The 20,923-nt window shown below is 37.3% G+C and overlaps 1 protein-coding gene across 1 annotated transcript in view; it reads right to left on the bottom strand.

Annotated features, from left to right (window-relative positions):
• Positions 1-19,667, bottom strand: part of LOC115216636 (tRNA dimethylallyltransferase) — a 351,240-nt gene extending 331,573 nt beyond the window's left edge. Inside the window, exons 1-2 of the mRNA XM_029786122.2 lie at positions 19,477-19,667; positions 12,965-13,105 (exon numbers count right to left, since the gene is read on the bottom strand). Coding sequence (XP_029641982.1) covers positions 12,965-13,105; positions 19,477-19,605 — 270 coding nt within the window. The 5' untranslated portion in view covers positions 19,606-19,667. The remainder of the gene's footprint in view (positions 1-12,964; positions 13,106-19,476) is intronic.
• Between the last annotated feature and the right edge of the window lie 1,256 nt (positions 19,668-20,923).

Raw genomic sequence — 20,923 nt, 5'->3', positions numbered from 1 at the left:
GTTTAAGCAAATTTGAATATCTGTATACAAGTTGTCATTTAGTGTTTTTATGGCTGTCACTCAAAAGTTTCTCTATAGACATACGGTTGTGGTGGTGGTGGTAGTGGAAGACAACAACGGTAACAAGAATAACTCTATTTTCAACCAGACTAATTAATACACTAAGAGCAACATACTGAAATAAAGATATGGATCTATGATCTGAAAATCAATAAATATTCCACTATATTAAGATAAACCACATCTACCATTCTATGTCTACTTACTTTACTATGACTGGTGGAAGCTTTTCAAGGATTTACATTCCTGAATTAATTGCATTATAGAGAATTCCAACTAAGGACATAAAAGACAAAACCTACACATGGAAAAACATAAAAATCAGTATCTGTAGTATACAAGAACAAGTTATTGTGGTTTAGCCTAGGGTTAGAAATGGCCAAACAAACTTATTGGTCAAAGGCATTTAAACTAGGATCATTGCATCATTTCTTTACTTTTCCCAGGCAGATTGTATCAAGGACCACATTATCCAATGTGTCCTTCATTCTTGTAGAACGTGATCTGATATTTGACTGTTATTTCTAATAATAGGTTCAGTGGCATTGTGTTCTTAAAGTGTACAAGCTATTATTTAAATTAATAGGTCATGATTTGAGAGAGATTCAGCTGCTGTTTCTAGCTGGCCAAGAAACCATCTAGAGATTTTCTGTTCATTAAGTTCTGTTGATATGTTCAAATTTAGTCCCAGAAAAAAGAACGAGGTGCCATTTCAGTGAATCCCCACATGACTATCTGGAGCTTCAATTGTGCCCTTATTACAATAATAAAGGGACAAACAACCATCACAACTACTAATCATATCAATTCCTGTGATTTCCAGTACTAATTCAAACAATCCACTATTATTTATTCATTTATTTATTTACTTTTGGGTGCCATCTTGAAACTAGAGTGGTGTTCCTACACGAGAAAATTTCTTTGTTGAGCTTAGTATTCAGTATTTTTAGTCAACCACATGGTTTGGGGTTCAGTCGCAAGCCCCAGCTTGGTTAATAACTTGTCAGTGAATTTGGTTGATGGACAGTGCACAAAGCTCACCATGTGTATGTGGTGGGTTGCTGACACATGTGCATGTATTTGTGTGTGCATCTGCCACATGAAAAAGCATAAGCTACAAGAAATGAAATTTAGTCATTTACCTCCCAACAAATCCTCTTGCACTTTCAAAAATGAGGAATAAGAAATCCCTTAATTAAAAAAAAAGGTAAAAGGTTAGTGACAGGAAAGGCATCTAGCTGTAGAACAATGCCTCAATCATATCTATGCATCTAACCCATGCTAACATGGGAAAACACATGCAAAATGCACATTCTTTAGAATAGCCTGAATTTACAACATTGTTTTTTAACTAAAGACTACCAATGTTCTTAAGCACTGGCCCAAAATCCAAAACCCCAATGAAAAATACCCCTAAAATTTTAACCTTAATCACTTGGAAAAATAAGATCTAAATCTTATGATGATGATGATGATGATGGCAATCATTGTGGTATTGGTGAAAGTAGTAATTATAGTGGTAATGATAACTATTTTGATGTCTACATTGATGATGTTGGAAGTAATTGTGTGTGTGTGTGTGTGTGTGTGTAATGTAGCAATTTAGCAGACTTGGGACATCTGATAGAGCTTGACTTTATTTTTCATCATTTTAGCATCAATAAAATAAGTCCAGTTGAGCACTGGGGTCAATATAATTGACTAACTTCTTCCTCCACAATTCCAGGCCTTGTGCTATAGTAGAAATTATATATACAAAGGGGTGCTGAAAAGTTCCTGGCTTTGGGTAAAAGAAAATACAGAAGGAGGATCAGTTAATTATGATTTTATCCTGAGAAGAAGATTCATCAAGCCAAGCAAAATCACAGTTGTTGCAAATACTGGCATCACACATATTGGCACATAAACACACCCCAGTGTCACACAAATGGCACCTATGCTGGTGGCACATAAAAGCACCCATTACACTTTCAGAGTGGTTGGTGTTAGGAAGGGCATCCAGGTGCAGAAAACCATGCCAAATCAGACTGGAGTCTGGCACAGCCTTCCAGCATGCCAGCCCAGTCAAACTGTCTGACCCATGCCAGCATGGACAACAGACGTAAAATGATGATGATGATGATATTCCCCTCTCAGATTCACACTTATTGCAGCAGTCCTTCAGTTTTTCTGTAAAAGAACTTGGAAGGTTGGGCCTCCAACCAGGCCTTCCATGATACCCTTAAAACCATATATATATGTATATATATATATATATATATATATATATATATATATATGGTTCAAAATCGTACAAAAACCAAGAGAGAGAGACAGGTAAAGGAACAACAAACAAGGAGTATTAGTTTGAGTCTTTGACATTTTGAGTCTATGCTCTTCTGCAGAATGAAATGAGGACAGAAAATAGACAGAGAGAGAAAAAAATATGTCTGGATTTATAGTTGCACATATATATATGTCAAAGGGCGTTATTGAAGAAAAGCTTGTTGCATCAGAAATTTTATTAAGTTTGGATGTTATAACAACAGAAAATTGTCCGAAAGTCTGTAGGGAAATGTTCCTGTGAAACAAGTTGCTGTATACAATTTCTCTAAGTTGTCACACATTTCTAAATAGATCAAGTTATTTTTCAGCCATACTATTTATATTTCCTACCACCTTGTTCAATTTCATTTTGCGACACAATAGTGTGTTACAGACCTCAAATCCCAATAGAATTAAATAAGTGGTGTCATAAAGCCTGTACATCAAAATAATAATAATAATAATGTTTTCACATGTAAACAAACTATCATGAAATCAGCACTTTGCACTAAAGTAGTACTAACACCACTACAACCACTACTACTACTACTACTACTACTACTTGTGACAACCTGAAACTTTCTCTTGAAAGAATCCAACCCTATTCTGTTCATAGGTTAGCAGTTACCTAATGCTAATAGCTAAATAAATTATGGCATAGAATTAAAGTGCTAAGCCCAGAGACAGTAGTAAGGTATTTGGGTAGATTGGAACTCCTGGCTCACAAACTAGTTGTCCAATATCTTCTCCATTTGTGTTTTTGTGTGTGTGTGTGTGAGAGAGAGAGAGAGAGAGAGAGAGAGAGAGAGAGAGAGAGTGAGTGAGTGAGACAGAAAGATAAAGACGGGAAGGGGGTATCTTCAGATAAGAATTTTGCCAAAGTGTGCTAAGAATTACAAAAATCTTGAGACTTTCTCCTAGAAGTTGAAGAAACAGCTTCCAACTAACCAAGCAAACATCATTAAAAGCTGTCAGGCATTTCAAGTGGCTACAGCTTGTGTGAAGGACAGCTAAGTGAAAACCTTCACCAAATATGAAAAAGAGGAAAGCAAGTGAAATCTCTTGGAAAAAAAATATCTCTGATAGAACAGGATTGTCTGAGGACAAATGTTTTCCCTCAATTGTAAGCAGGAGTTTCAGATCTATATGGATCTGACCTCACTTTCTCACACCCTCTCTCTATCTCTCCCAAGATTAAGTAGAAATTAAATATTGATATGATTAATACAGAAGTGGTTGGATAAGAGGCAGGGAAAGGTTCAAGGAGGTGGAGATAAAAGATATATAAAACAAATTTAAATAGTTGGATGCCCCACCCATTCAAATGTCAAAAGGGGAGACAGTAGCACCCAGACACAGTGTGATGTATCAGCTGAAATAGGAGTGGCACCTGAGCATGGCACATCAATAAATGACTGAGAATAATTCAGATAACTACATACAGTGTGCTGAGAGAGAGAGAAAGAGAACAAAGTACAGAGAAGGAATGGGTGAGTCCAGTGATGAGAGATATAGATATTTCTATGGGAATCTTTTAAAGTTAATGAAAGTGTCCCAGAGAAATTGAAACTGAAGAATATCTGAATGAAAGATCAAACAATAAAGATGATAAGACAAAATAAGTAAAAATTTTCTGCATATTGATTGTAAAATTTTCATTTGTAATAAATGTCCTTAATGTTCGAGATTCTGTTGTCATGTCTAGTGAATAGTGAAGAGACATGATAACTGCAGGGTATGATGTCAGACTACTGATATTAACCCTTTTGTTACCACATATATTTTGAGATGTTCTGTGTTTCTTTCAATTAATTTTAGATATAATAAAGAATTTAGTAAAATAAATTAGTTATCATTTAGCTGGTGTTGAGAACATAAACTGTGACTAAGGTTTGGTGGAAGATTTTAATTCAAAACTTATGAAAAGAAGACATTTGTACTACAGAGCGAGAGCCGGTTTCAGCCGAGTTGGTATTAAAAGGGTTAAGGGCAAGGGTAAAAATATTGGTAGATCCAGTGTACTGTTCCCTAGTTAAATACAGTCACTAACCCTCTAAATAAGAGCAACAGTTGACCCTTGATAGTCTACTGCACTTCTAAATAAGGGTAAGATTGTAAACTGGTACTATTTCCAGGTAAGGGCAGCAGTTGAAATCTGGGTATAACAGCAGTGATACACATCCTTCATTAACCCTTTAGCATTCAACTTATTCTTTCAAATGTAATGCTTATTGACTCACATTGTTTTGCATTAATCATGCATCATCTCGTAGCTTTGAGATTTTGATGAGGCAACAGTTAACTCTTTAGAATGACAATGTAGGGTAAGTGTGAGAGACCAGATCTGACCAGTTTGAACATAAAATGGATAGAATATTTTGGCCAGATATTTGCTGGTTTAAATGCTTAAGGGTTAAAACAATGGTGATGAAAAATAACAAGCTTGAATACATTTTCAACTGATGAGTGGATGCAAGACAACTGACAAATCAATTTGTGAATATGCTAACTGCTGCATTTGTAATTTCATCGTCATTAACATATTACTACGGTGTTAACTTAGTAAGTAGGGAGCAGTAATAGTAAAGAAGGATTACTACCAGCACAACTACAAATTTAATCAGTATGAACTTGATCAAGAGTAATGGAACACTTAGAAAGCATTGATTTGAAATTTTGGCACAAGGCCAGCAGTTTTGGGGGAGGGAATATGTTGATTATATTGACCCCAGTGTTCAACTGGTACTTGTATTATCAACCCGAAAGGATGAACGGCAAAGGTGACATCAGCAAAATTTGAACTCAGAACGTAAAGATGGACAACTCTAAGAAAATATTAATACAAGTTTGTCTGCATCTTATTCCCTCTTGTTACATGACACACTGACAGACATCAACAACCATGGACCTCCATACCTTCCTGTCCAACATCCTATATGTTGTGTATATTATGTAAAGTCTAAAGCATTATGATTTTTGTTAGGAAGAATACAGCATTGGTTTCCTAAAGTTTACCCTACTAATTTCTTGCACTCTCAAGTTTACCCTTGAGGTACAAGGACTATTTAACCCTAAGACAAGGGGACTGGGTCACATGACATCAGGGTATGTTCACAAACTGGTAGTCCTGTATGACATGTGCAGAGGCCAGCCCCCCTCCATTCCAGTATGCTTTAACCACAGCACCATCTGATATTGACACATAACTGGGGCTCTTAACAGGTACTGTAACACCAGGTCAGAGCAAACCTGGAAGTAGTGGTGAATAAGGGGGTAATTCCATATTCCCCCAAGCTCCTGAACTCTCAAATTCAAGCCTCACCACCAAATACAGTTTCAAGTCATATCCAAAAATCAGTAAAGCAACTAACAAAATTACTTTACAGTAAGTTTTACCACTTTACATTCTGAGTTCAAATAGTTCCTAAGTTGAGTTTGTCTTTTCTACTACTGGGTCCAATAAAATGAAAGACCAACGCAGCACCAAAACTAATATAGTCCCTTGTTCTTTTCCACAAACATGTGCTTTTGTGCTTATGTTAGAAATCATTACTGCTTCTTCTTCTTATTCACAAGAATCTCGTTCCAACATGGAAATCAGATTTATATTTTCGAAAACATTAACAATAAGCATTTTAAGGCCAATTCTTCCCCCGGCTAAAACAAGAGTTATTCTTGAAGGGCCCCATGACAGTCTTCTATATTTTGTCCTGTCTTCTACATCTCCCTTTGCCCTTATTTTCCTCTTCCATCACCTTGAACCAGGTCTTTTAGTCTTCCTCTATATCCTTCTACATTCATTTCCATCTCTCCTTTCAATCAATCACTTTCAGAAACAAGAAACATCAGGCACCGGACCATTGTAAATCAACTTCGGTTCGGTTCACAAATCTCAAGTTCTAGCAAGGAGTACCATGGGATGTTTTGCAGTGCACTATATCCTATATAACCATACTCATCACAGAGCCTCTTTCTGAGGCAGCAATTTACAATCAGATGCTCTTTCTGATGCTAAACCTTTTAGTCACAACTTATGACAATTCTAAACTGGGATTTTTTTTTACTAGATTCTGTTCCAAACAAGTGTCGGAGCCATTATAGTATAAAAGACTATAAAGAAGGAAAAGAAGGAGCCTACAAATTCAACAGAAAGCTTAAAAGACTGAATATCATAGAGCGAAGGAAAACAAGATGTTTTGGAGATCAGCAGTTTGAGAAAAGAGGCTATTAGAATGAAAGTATTTATGACTAAAAGGAAGTTCAACAGAGAAGCTACACTGATATTTTATCCTAAATATTAAAACTTACACTATTTAGTTAATTGTAATTTCAAAGAGACTTGGTTACATTTTCCTATCCCAACACTCCATCTTAATATGTATATATTCTTTCCACCCACCACACCATTATTTTCTTTCTTTTTAATCCAGTGTTGCCTTTAACACTTAAAATGTCATGATATAATGCTCTAATTGGGTTCAAGCAAATATTTTTTTAAAATTTTAGTCATCACCATCATCATTTAACATCCGTTTTCTATGCTGGCATGGATTGGAAGGTCTGAGAACTGTTGGCAAGCCAGATGACTGTGCCAAACTCCAAAGTCTGTTTTGGTTTAGTTTCTATGGCTGGATGCCCTTCCTGCTTTAAAGGGAGTACTGAGTGCACTTTACAAGGCACCAGCACTAGGGGTTGAAATACATAATTATCAATACCAAATTTGATCTCTATCTCAATCTCTTTACAGTTTCTGTTTGTCCAATTGATAGCATTATACTAAAAAAAAACAATACAATTGTTGATAATTTATAGTTTCCAAACAGATAAAAGTAATTCTCGTAGAAATGTAATTCAAAGAAATATAACCATAATTGAAGTTCTAATAATATCCAGTAGTAAACATATTCTACAGTGATAATTTGGCAGTAAACAATATCAGCACTTATGAATTAAAATTCCAAACCAGTGCACTGCAAAAAATTCCAAACAAACTTACTCTACCAAACATGAGTATGTTATAAAAAAATCTTCACTTTGGCTTTACTTTACAATCAAGTAAGGATCAACTGGTGTAGTACTGTTTGGGGCCATCCATACATACAGACATGTCCATAAAGGACATGCCTGTATGTATGGATGGCCCCAAACAGTACTACACCAGTTGATCCTTACTTGATTGTAAAGTAAACCCAAACATTAGAAGCAAACCCCACTCTCTCTCAGCCATAAGGTCCTTGAGAGTTGATAAAATAAATACCCGTTGAGTACTGGGGTCAATGCAACCAATTTAACCCCTTCCCCTGAAATTGCTGGCCTTGTACCAAATTTTGAAATTAATATATATAAAACGGATTCTGCTTTAACTTCATGAGAGAGATGTGTACTCAGTAAGCTGAAGCAAGTACAATATGTCAAAGTAAGCAATAACTCTATACTAGCAATGCACCCTAGCGTTGCCCAGGTGTTGTGACCTACAGCCACATTGTATTATATATATATATATATATATATATATACACATATATATATATTTATTTATGCACCATTTTCAAGCTTAGCCAGGCTCATGGGCCCGGTTTCTGTGGCATATGTGTTCCCCCCAGCTGGACAGGACGGCAGTCCATCACAGCATTACTCAAGAAACAGGAAGAAAGAGTGAGAGAAAGTTGGGCGAAATAGTACAACATGAGTTGTCACCACCCCCTGCTGGAGCCTCATGGAGTTTTAGGTGTTTTTGCTCAATAAACACACACAATGCCCGGTCTGGGAATCGAAACCGCGATCCTCCGACTGTGAGTCCGCTGCCCTAACCATTGGGCCATTGCACCTCCACACACACACTCAAATTTTAGTCCAAGCGGAAAGTACACACCACACACAATGCACTCCAGCATTGCATCCCGACCAATGAAGGGACACGCACTGTGGGTGGACTCATATGCGTATGTGACCTTACTTTGTCCTCACATAGATACGCGTTGTTCTTGTCTTCACTGAGGTTATCAGGACAAACATTTGTTTTCCATTGCACCACTCATGTTATAGTACATGCTCAACCACTATGAAGAATAGAGAGATTGTAGCAAAATCCTAACAAACTTTGGAGCTTATGGAATGAATAATAGGCATGAATATATATTAATAACGATAAGCAACTTTGCATAAATTGGTTTGAATAAAAAGAAAAGTGTTAAAGGCAAAAAGCTTGAAAGGTTTCAGTCACTGTTTCACATCTTTACCGCTCTTAAACGAATATAGGATCTTACTGTGCTTAATTCTTGAGGTAATTTTATTGAATTTAAACCCGAGTCGTTTGCTACCAAGAAAATCTACATTGACAAATTGTTTGCGATAGTAATGCCAGAAGCAATCACAATTATGTCAGATACAGTTCATTAGTCAATTTTCCATTGAAAAATGGGGCTTTGTGCAAAGAAATGGTATCACAATACTTCAAAGACATTGTTTGATTATGGAATACTGGAGATGTTCGCATTAGCAGTTTAGATGTGGTACAAAGGCCATTACTGACAGAAAACATGCCAATAATTGTTCCAAAAAAAGCATGTTTTTTGGTCATTTTCCATTGACAAATAGGATTTTGTGCATCACTAATACACTCGTAACATTCCTTGTACATTGCTGCATTTTTTGACATGAAAAACATTAGAAGCAAACCCAAATATTGCCCAAGAATGACCTCAAAATTGTGCAACCCAACCTTGTTTTCATGCTTATTTTTTGTAGTAAAAAAGAGCTGTTGTGCAGAAAACATACTTCATTTGATAGCTGAAAGATTACTGAATCTTTTGATACCTCATATTGTCAAAATTGGCAATTCAGTTTTTGAATTCATAAGGAACATATGTACCACACACAAACTCTGTTTTATATATATAGATAAAACCTTGCATGAGGCAGAAGAGACTCTTTAGTCTTGCCACAGACTCTCAGTGCCAGTAGAATAATAAAGTCACTCCAATCTATGCTGTAAAATGATTGGTGATAGGACATCCAGCTATAAAAATACTTGCCAAAACACAAGGTCTAGCAGTTTTCCTCTTAATCTATATGGCAAAAAAAGAGGGGAAAAAACATGATATAGTGTGACTCATCTAATCCTTACAAACATGGGAGGAAAGAATAGATATACAAATGATGATGATGATGATGACAACTGAATATCATCATCATTTAATGTCCATCTTCCATACTGGCATGGGCTGGACAGTTCAACAAGAGCCAACAAGCCAAAGAATGTGCCAAGTTCCAATGGTAGGGTCTATGCTGAGTGCCCTTTCTAATGCCAACCACTTTACAAAATGTACTGGCTGCTTATTTTATAGCACCAACACTAGTGAGGATACCAAATAACTTACAAAACCCCTTCACAGAATGGGGATGTAGTACTGAGGAAATGGCATTGTTTCCAGGTGTTGAAGGGATAAAGCATGATAGAGGGACAGAAGCAGATATCTTGATGTAGATGTGATACATGGGCACCCCAGCAGGAAAGGGAGAAAGGATGGTGGAAATAAAGTATCAGGGCATAATACTTAAGGTACAAAAAGGTGGATAGAGAAACAAAATAGAAGGGGTCATAAAATCTAGGATGGCTGGGTGGACAGGTAAAGGGAATGAAGTGAAGTGTGGGTAGAGTGAAAAAAAACCCAGAAAACTGGAGAGGGGGAAGTCTAAAGGATGCAGTTATGAGACCAAGAAAAAAAAACTTGGTTAGTACACTAAGTCTAAATACATGACTATGAGAGGGAATGTTGGTCAGAGTAGGAGTCAAACAATTTCTTAGAAGCAGAGACCATTATATGCTCAACTAAACAAAGATGAGAAAATAATACAAAACTAAGTGAAATGTTTTTAAAACTTTATAATTCCAGCTATTGCAACATTAAGTAGCAGAGAAATTCATCCAAGAGTAAGTGGTTAATTAACTTAAATTTAAGTTTCCCAGAACTAATTACTGAGTAGGTAAACTGAAGTATGAAGAATTAAGTACCTGATCAAAGATTCGGCAAAACAGTGGATCAGTACAGAAAATTATTTTGTCTCTTCTTTTACTTGTTTCAATCATTAGACAGCAGCCATGCTGGTACCCCCACCTTGAAGAAGTTGTAATCAAATAAATTGACTCTGAAGCTTATTAAATTTTAAGCCTCGTACTTATTTTATCAATCTCTTTTGCTGGGCCACTAATTTACAGGGATGTAAACACACCAACACCGGTTGTCAAGCAGTGGTGAGGAACAAACACAGACATGCATGTGTGCACACACACATACATACACGCAATGGGCTTCTTTCAATTTCCACCCACCAAATTTACTTATAAGCTCACAAGGCTTTAGTAGGCCCAATACTACAGAAGAAACTTGCTCAAGGTTCTACACAGTGGGACTGAACCTGCAACCATGTAACTTGGAAGCAAACATCTTACCACACAGCAGCACCTAGCATGGCATCATCATCATCATCATCAACATCTTCATAATTTAAAATCAATTTTCCCTGCTGGCATGGACTGGATTGTTCAATAGGATTCACTCGCAAGACTTTGGGCAGCCTAGGACTTGCCCAAAGTTCTACATAGTTGAACTGATCTGAAGACTATATAAAGAGAAAGCAGGTTTCCCAACCATAGAGCCATACTTGCATATATGAAGTGAAAACGATATGAAATTTTTTTAAACTGGTCAACAAGCTAATCAAGTTTTGATTATTTCTCACAGTATATTTACTATGTAGTATTTATTTCATCAGCCCCTAAAATATTTCATCAGCTTCTGTAATATTTCATCAGCTTCTGTAATATTTCATCAGCTACAAAGAGGCTAAATCAAACTAGCTATTAATTCCAAACTATTTCTGAATTGACTAGTTTTGTCTGGCATTTGTGATCAAACTATCAACAAGTTACAACTAGACAGATTCTTACTCACTACTTTTTTTGAATTAAAATTTTGGTTCAAAGCTCTGAATAAGTAAATTTATTTTTGTAATTAGTCTCGTTAGCTTTCTTAGACAAGTGAAATCAATGCCATGCTAGGTGCAGCTGTGTGGCAAGATGCTTGCTTCCCAGTTACATGGTTGCAGGTTCAGTCCCACTGTGTAGAACATTGAGCACGTGTCCTCAAAGCTCTGAATTAGTATATTTATTTTTGTAATTAGTCTCGTTAGCTTTCTTAGACAAGTAAGATCAATATCAATGTAGTTAATGTTAAACTTGAACACTGCTTAAGAAAGATGTGGTCAAGAAAGAACTGGGTTGATTCTCTAGCTGCTGGGGAAGATGGTCGCAATCATCATTGTACATCAGCTTTTCCATGTTGACATGGGTTGGACAGGCATCCAAGATCCAAGTTTATTCTGAACACAAAATAATAGAGATGCACAGGGGAATTTGCCAGATTCTACAGTTAATTCTTAATTTAGAGGTAAGATAATTGAATGAATAAGGCACTAGGTTACCTGTTTATTGGACATAGCATTTTGTTATGATTCTAATCAGAACACTTTAATTCTCCATAGCCTCAGTACAGAATCGAGACCAACCATATTCCGTGTGAAAATGTTTATTGCAATATGCTGTTATGGTTCCTATCCTAGGAGGATATCTATTTGATACTCACTTAAGTCCATGAAACTAAGACTAAGCAATGACCTAATTTCTTACCCTAGGACCTAAGAAACCATCTACTATCACATACAGATGTTTAGAATACTTAGCATGTTGACAGGTGTCTACATAAGAACTCTCTCTCTCCGCAAGGTAGATTATATAAGTGTATGTGTGTCTTTGTGTTTGTCCCCACCACCACTTGACAACAGCATTGGTTTCTTTAAGTCCTCAAAGAGACTGACAAAGAGACTTTTAAAGTAATAAGATTGTTTCTTCCTATAGGATTCAGTACATAGTCCTCTAACATAATAACATTTGTGAGTTGGAGTCATTAGGCCAAAACGACTGTACAAAGGTTTATTACATCTAACTGTGGAAAATAGGTAATAGGCTTTTCTAGGAAAGTTATCCACAACAGACTACTGCATTCAATGGCATAAAAGACGCATGAGCATATTAGACACCTATTACCACATTTGTATGTGGTAATAGGTGGACCCAGTGTTTAAAATCCTTTCCAGAGCAATCATACTGACTGGTAATGGCATCCGTGTAACAAATCTTTATGCAAGGCTACAAATAATGCTGTCCAATATCACAAATAATGTCCTTGGACTTGATCAAACAAGGGAGCTTCTATATGATCAGCTAGAAATAGTAGCCAAATAGCACACAGATCAAACCCTACAGTCTTGGGAAAGCAAGGATACATTGGCTAATGTACCCTAGACATCCTATATCTCCAAAAACAATGGGGAAGGGTCATAGATCAGCCCAATAAATGAAAAAGCAACAAGGTGAATGAAAACAAAATTTTAGATTTTAAGGAAAGCATATCGTACTGTGATCTGACAGCAATTGTGGATTATTTTAAATCCCCCACACTAATTTAATATGAAATGGATAAAAGTAGCTTTAAGATTGTGTAACATATGTCATAGTTGATATATTTAATTGAAAGGATACAATAGGTATAGAAGCCGACTGGAAATCAGCTATGGTATATTTAAAATTTAAAGGGCTGACAAAGTCCAACAAATGATGTGGACATTCAGCTCTTTCCTCTGCTGTGACCTTGTTGGTAATAATATCCAATCCTTTGTATGCCTGCAATAGAAAAAGCAACATTTAGAGTTAATACAATAACAATATCAAGAAATGTTGGTTAAACAACTAGAAACTGACATAGAATATAGAATACTGGTACAACATTGATTTTTTGGGAAACAAAGATTCTGAAGCCTTTACAGATTAAAGATTTTTCTGAACCAGAGATAGCCACCTTGGTCAATGCACTCTAAATTAGATATTAAATTTACTTAAATAATTATTCTGAAGGAGTTTTTGTCTTGCAAGTTTTACTTGGTGATCCTGTTGGTGCTGGTACCATGTAAAAAGCACCAGTGTTGGTGTCACATAAAAAACATTGGTGTCGGTTCCATGTAAAAAGCACCGGTGATGGTGCTGTGTAAAAAAAGCACCCAGTACACTCTGTAAAGTGGTTAGCATTAGGAAGGACATTCAGCCACAGAAACCATGCCAAAGCAGACAAGAGTCTAGTGTGGCACTTGGTCTTACCAGCTCCCGTCAAACCATCCAACTCATGCCAGCATGGAAAACAGATGTTAAATGATGATGAATTAAATAATATACAGGCACCTGCACATTAGTATAATTGATACAAGTTAATACTGTATAGGGTACATTCAATGATGTCAATGATGATGTAATATACAAGGTACTATTCTGTTCAAGGTACCAGGAAACTTGTCTGATAGCCACAGGATCCCTGCTTGTAAATTGGTGTGGATTATCACCAGTGTCTGGAAAGTTAGTCTTGTACCTGTATAAGAGTGTTGGTTAGATAAACAGAAACTGACACAGGTTAAATATATTAATAATTAGACTGAGGAAAAACATAAAAAAACCACTGAAAGAAGCTTTTCCTAGCATTGGCAACAATTGACATAACAGAAAAAACTCAGTCTAGCCACAGCATGTCGATGAGAAGAAATATGAGTGTCTAGTGCTGTATTTACAATAACTATGTAAGTGTACAATACTAAGTTCAAACCTTCAAACATCTTTTTATAACAGGTTATCATGATTCATCAATGTTGTCCAAATGGCACACCATAAAAATTGTCTCTTAAATTGAACTTGTAATCACGTTAAATAGTCCTAACTATGAGGATGTACTAAAAGAAAATACAAAGAGGATCAGTTAATTATGATTTTATTCAACATATTCCCCTCTCAGATTCATACTCTTATTGCAGCGGTCCTTCAGTTTTTCTAAGCCCTGTAAAAGAACTTGGAAGGTTAGGCCTCCAACCAGGCCTTTTGTGGTACTCTTAAAACCAGGAACTTTGCAGCACCCCTTTGTATATGCAAACATGTAACACTATATAACAATGATATCATGGACTATGCAGACAGCATGTAGATTATTGTATTTATTAAGAACATAGTTTCTAAGAATTTTATTAAAACAGAGTAATTAGGTAATCCAAATGGTTCAGTAGTTCGTGTATCAGGCTCACCATCATGAGGTAGTGAGTACGATTCCTGGACCAGGCTGTGTGTTGTGTTCTTGAGCAAGACACTTTATTTTCACATTGCTCCAGTCCACTCAGGTGTAGAAAGGAGTTACAACATCACTGGTGCCAAACTGTATTTGCCTTTGCCTTTCTCTTGGATAGCATCAGTGACGCGGAAAGGGGAGGCTGGTATGCATCAGCGACTGCTGGTCTTCCACAAACAACCTTGCTGAGATGTGCCTCAGAGGGGAATTTTCAAGGTGCAATCTGATGGTCATTCCTGACCAAAGGGGATCTTTACCTTTTAGTAGAAATACAAAGTGTCTAAGATATTGATGTTCATTATTATTAATATCTATATCAAAAGCTAATGATAATGTTAGTTAACATTGTTTAGCACTTAGTTAGCCCCACTTGAGCAAACTTATGAGCAATGGCATTCCAGCTGTGACCACTCTGTCTTTTAAGGGGTATCAAGGAAATACATCATTTAATATGTCCTCTATTTAAAATGGTAGGGTGGAATTTAAGGAGAATTTGGTAATTAAAGTGATACTAACTGGTGTCAGTTTTGGTTTTGAGAGGTGTCCAAGAATTAAGTGTTTATATAGGTCCCAATTACCTGTTGTGACCTGATTTCTATGGTTGGATGCCCTTCCTAAAATGAACCACTTCAGAGTGTACTGAGTGCTTTTTATGTGATACCAGCACAAGTGCTTTTTACATGACACCAGCACCCACAAATCCTCAAGAGAAAAACCTCTCGGCTGAGAGAGGAACATAGAGGACATACCTGTATGTATGGATGGCCACAGTTTATTTAAACTGACATGTCTTCTTAAGCACAGCAAACCACCAAAAGTCTCAGACCTTTGTCATCCCTTCTGTGAAGCCCAACATCTGAAGATCCTCTCTCACCACTTCATTCACATATCTTCTTGGAGTCTATCCCTTCCACAGGTTACTTCCACAGTTAGAGATCAGCATTTCTTTACACAGCTGTTCTCATCCATATGCATCACATGACCATACCAGCGCAATCTTCTCTCTTGCGCCTCTTAAACCTAATTTTTCGCTTAAATCATTTACATTCTGCCATACATACACAAGGACATTACTCATCCAGTAGAGCATGCTAGTTTCATTTCTTTCAAGCCTATGAATGTCCTCTATAATAACAGCCCATGTTTCACTGCCATGTAGCATAGCTGTACATACACAGGTATCATACAATCTGCCTTTCACTCTTAGGAAAAGGCCCTTTGTTACCAACAAAGGTAGTAGCACTCTGAACTTTGCCCAGCCTGTTCTTATTCTAGCAACTATGCTTTCAGAACTTCCTCCTCCACTGCTAACTTCATCACATAGGTAACGGTAGCCATCTACTATTTCTAAGGGCACCCCTACATCCTACCGACATTTGAGGAAGTCTATTCTCTATACATTTTTAGTGTTTATTGTACCTGCACATCTGCCACACACAAAGTCTACTTTTTCTATTAACCTTTGCACAATAGCGTTGCACCTCTTATGCATCCATAACTTGCACTGGATACACCATATGGGGTTTCTACCAACACCTTTCCTAGATATTGAACAGGGGCATCTCCGTGCTGGGATTTGAGATTTGTCCTTTTTCCTAACTAAATTAACTCTAAGGCCTTTTGATTTCAGACCTTGCTTCCACACCTGAAATTCCCTCTCAAGTTCAGGTAGTGATTCAGCTATAAGAACAAGGTCATCAGCATAGAGAAGATCCCAAGGGTAGCCAATCTTAAATTTCTCTGTTATGGCTTGGAGGACTATGATGAACAAGAGAGGGCTGAGAACCAATGCTTGGTGTAATCCTACGTACACATTTAATTCCTGACCTTCACCTTACTGATAGCATCACTGTACATGGCTTTTACTGCTCTCATCAACCACCTCATCTATCCTTCGCTTCTGCATTGACCTCCAGATAAGGGAACGGGGTACTCTGTCGAAGGCTTTCTCTAAATCTACAAAAGCCAAGTACAGAGGTTAATTCTTGGCTAAATACTTCTCCTGCAGTTGCCTTACCAGTAAGATAGCATCAGTAGTGCTCCTACCTAGCACAAAACTCAACTGCATCTCATCCAGGTTAACTTGCTTCCTAATTAGTTAAAATTTGACCTTCTCTGTAACTTTCATAAGCTAGCCTAACAATTTGATACCTCAGCTGGGAAGGCAGGAGTAGTATTGAGGAGTGGGTGGCTTTGTGCCAGTTGAGAGACTAAAGGTATAGAAGGATATGGATAGATGTCTTGTAGAAGAGATACATGGATAGCCAAGTTCGAATAGAAGGGAGAGTAAGTTAGAGAATAAGATAAATAGAGCAATAGTGAGAGAGATGGTGGCGAAAATGTCTCAAGACAAGTCCTCAAAGAACATAGGGGGTGGTGAGAATAAATGAGGTGATGCACAGGCTTGGGTAGGGTGGGTGGAGTGGCATATAGGAGATGGGCAGGGGTTATGGTGGACATGTGATGACATTGAAGGTGAGAGAAAATAAGGATGTTGTTAATAATGGAGAATAACAGAGGCAAGAAGGTACAGAAAAGTGGTGATTGGTGTAGACAGGAGATAATGGAAGGGGGGGGACAAAGAAAGCAGGGGGGATGTAGTATGTGTTAGATGAAGTGTGGAAGGAAAAGGTAGACAGGTCAGAGGGAATGGAGGTGAGGGTGGAGCAGAGCTCCGTTATGGACAAGCATTACCAAGATGACCTCCTTGGTGGGTGAGTCTTCTAAAGTACAGCACAAAGTGCCAGATATCTTGGCCCTTCATCATCTCCTTCATAAGGCTCTGCATCCTAAGATCAACCTTCAATACTTCATCCCATGTCTTCCTGGGTTTCCTTCTTCCACAACTTCCATCCACTTTAAGTGATCGGCACTTCTTTATGAAACTGTCAACATCCATACACATCACAATCAAACCAGCACAATGTTCTCTCATGCACACTGTATTTAATTCCTCTAATGCCTAGCTTTTCTCTCAGTACACTTACACTGTCACCTGTGTACACTAACACTGCACATTCAGCAGAGCAGGCTAGCTGCATTCTTCTCTCATCTTTGTATGTTCTTTGCATGCAAAGCCCATGTCTTACTACCATGTAGCGTTGCAGTTTGTACACAGGCATCATACAAACTTCTTTTCACTTGGGGAGAGAGACTTTTGGTTGCCAACAGAGGTAAAAGATCTCTGAATTTTCTCCATCCTATTATTATTCAACTGCATTCTCCATACATTCTCCATACATCCTCCTCCACTAACATGGCCTGTTCAGCTTTCACAAACCATTTGTCTACTCCTAACTTCCTCAAAGCCCACCATATCACACAGTAGAGTACTCAAAGGCTTTCTCCAAGTCAACAAATACCAAGGACAATGGTTTATTCTTAACCAAATACTTCTCCTGCAGTTATCTGAATATAAAGATAGCAATAGTGCTTCTCCTTGGCACAAAGCAACACAGCATTTCATCTAATCAATTAGGCTACTCAAACATTATTGTTAAAGCCATTTGTTTGTATTTCTCAAAGTGGCACATACCTGCTTGTTTCAGGTAGTTTGGATGCTAAAAATTAGTTCTCATTCCTTCTTTCACAATTCAACAGTTAAGTGATAAGAAGGGCATCCTGTCAATTTAAAGTGTTACAGAAATGAATGGATTAAACCACTAACAAGAAGAGAACTGGCCATTAGTTTAGGCCTTGTTAATAACTTTACTTATAATACTTTCAGATAAAGCACCAATATTCTACTCTACTGCTTCACCTGGTTGAAAATAAATGCCACACCCACTTAATGGTCGAGTGATTAACGGGGTGGGGAGGTGCATTCACAGCAGGTGTGAAACACTTTCTGCAACAATTGCACTTTGGTGAGCGAAATATAGTAGGTCATTTAGATGTTTTGTTTTTTGCTTAACTGATTTCCACTGCACTTTCGGCTTTATCTAAGAGAATATTAGACGCACATACATAATGCTCATTCATAAAGATAAAGCATTAAAATTAAACTTGTAAAATTATACGCACATGTAGATTTGTTTGTGTATATATATAATCAACCAATCATAAATATAGACTTTATATATGATAAATATTTATAAACACATTCAAAATACACGCACATACATAATACATATACACATACATATATGCAGGTGTAAGAACAGCTATGTGTATGAATGCATGTGTTGCACGCATAATCTATAAGACGGGGAAAATGTGCAACACTCAACATTTCAATTTTCACTAGATATAAGGAAAACATCGAAAATTTCAAACATTATACATTATTATTACATTTTAATAGTAAAGAAAAATAACGAAACGAAGACGATTATATATTAACCTTTCAGCTTCCGTTTTTTACCTTCTCAAGACGAAAAAAAGGTGTCTACCTATTGTAAAGTACATTCATTACACAACATTATATTTTCTACAGAAATGGTTCATGTTTCAAATTCCCCCTACACATTCATATATGTACTATTCATTTCCACTGTTGTTAACTTTCGATTAAATATATATATATATATATGTATGTATATATATATATATATATATATGTATGTATATATATATAATGGTACATATACAGATAATGGTAAACGTGGACCAGAATCGATGTAAATGACATAATCTTCTAATAATTTAAACACTGTTCTACGAAAAGAAAAACAACAGAAATTTAGAAAATTTTCGTAAACAAAGATAAAAATTTTAAGATTTTCTAGAACGGAAAATAGGTCCTTACTCTTTAAAATGAAAACAAAAGTCCTGATAAAAAGTGAGCGAAGGAAGATAGCAAAATAGAAAATGCTTGGTAGCACGTGGAGTAAAAGCTTCGCTAATCGATAGAAGAAAACAGGCCATGAGAGTCATTAGAATGGAAACAACTTACCTGCATGGAATCAGCATTTATTATTTCGCCAGAAAATACTTTAGCAAGTTCAATTGCGAGTTTAGATTTACCAGTTCCAGTGGCACCTAATACTACAACTACAGGAAACCGACTACGTAGTGCAGCCATGTTTTTGCATGTAACTATGGGAGACAAATGCTGTAATAAAATTACTTTGCCTAAAGAGTTTCCTATAATTCAGGTTTCTTGCATTTTTTTGATGCTGTATTTTTGTTTTTCTTTTTAATATTTAGTAATTTTGTCTTCTATGCGTCATCTACACACATACACAAATATTTGCTAAGCCTGTAGGGCGGGGCAGTGCCCATGGTCTTTACAGGTTCTCTGAGACAAATGCCATTAATATTCCACTGAAACAAAACGGCGAGCTGACAGAATCGCTAGCACGCCGGTCGAAATGCTTACCGGCATTTCGTCTGTCTTTACGTTCTGAGTTCAAATTCTGCTGAGGTCGGTTTTGCCTTTCATCCTTTCGTAGTTCATAAAATAAGTACCAGATGAGTACTGGAGTTGATGTAATCGACTTAGCCCTCGCCCAGAACTTGCTGGCCTTGTGCCAAAATTTGAAACGAATATTCCACTGAAACTGTTGCAAGAAATAACTATGCAGGAAATTCCAGAGAGTTGGTGTTTGTGAAGGCGCGTGGCTCAGTGGTTAGAGCGTCGAGGATGTGAGCTCGAATCCCTGACCGAGCTGCGTGTTGTGTTCTTGAGCAAGACGCTTTATTTCACGTTGCTCCAGTTCACTCAGCTGTAGAAATGAGTTGCAACGTCACAGGTGCCAAACTGTATCGGTGGTTGCCTTTCCCTTGGATAACACTGGTGGCGTGGAGAGGAGAGGCCGGTATGCATGGGCGACTGCTGGTCTTCCATAAACAACCTTGCCCGGACTTGTGCCTGGGAGGGTAACTTTCTAGGTGCAATCCCAGCCGTTCAAGAATTTGGACCTGGAGATCTCCATTTCCAGCAACTTCGAGGGCCACCTCCCAGTGGTGTCGGGCGTCAACGAAGAGCCCTCGACTACAGCAAGACGACCAAAGTTTTTTTTTTTCCAAGGTCTGTGGTCTCCCGCCCCTAAGCCCCAGACCATCACCTAATCACCCTTACCAGTCTTGTTGCTTAACAATAACAACAAGGAGCAATCCCATGGTCTGTGTCGTGACCGAAGAGGGGGTCTCAGGTGTTTTGACAAAGATGGGCTGGCCGTTGTGGTTTGTACGGGGCCTGAGAGAATCCAGCCAGTTGATCAAGGTAATAGCTAACTTCAAAACCTATTACCGTTGAAGAACTTTTAAAAGAACATAAAAGCAATTGATGAAACAACTAAACCTACAGATAGAGACTTCTAGAAAAAGTTCAACGTTATGGATGATGTTTGTCTATTAAAGATTTGATGTTGTTGGAACAAGACCAGTAGCATCGGCAA

The sequence above is a fragment of the Octopus sinensis genome, linkage group LG10 (assembly GCF_006345805.1).
Source record: "Octopus sinensis linkage group LG10, ASM634580v1, whole genome shotgun sequence".
In the NCBI taxonomy this organism is placed as follows: Eukaryota; Metazoa; Mollusca; class Cephalopoda; order Octopoda; family Octopodidae; genus Octopus; species Octopus sinensis.
The sequence above is the reverse complement of the archived record's forward strand: the minus strand, read 5'-3'. Positions and strand labels throughout refer to the sequence as shown.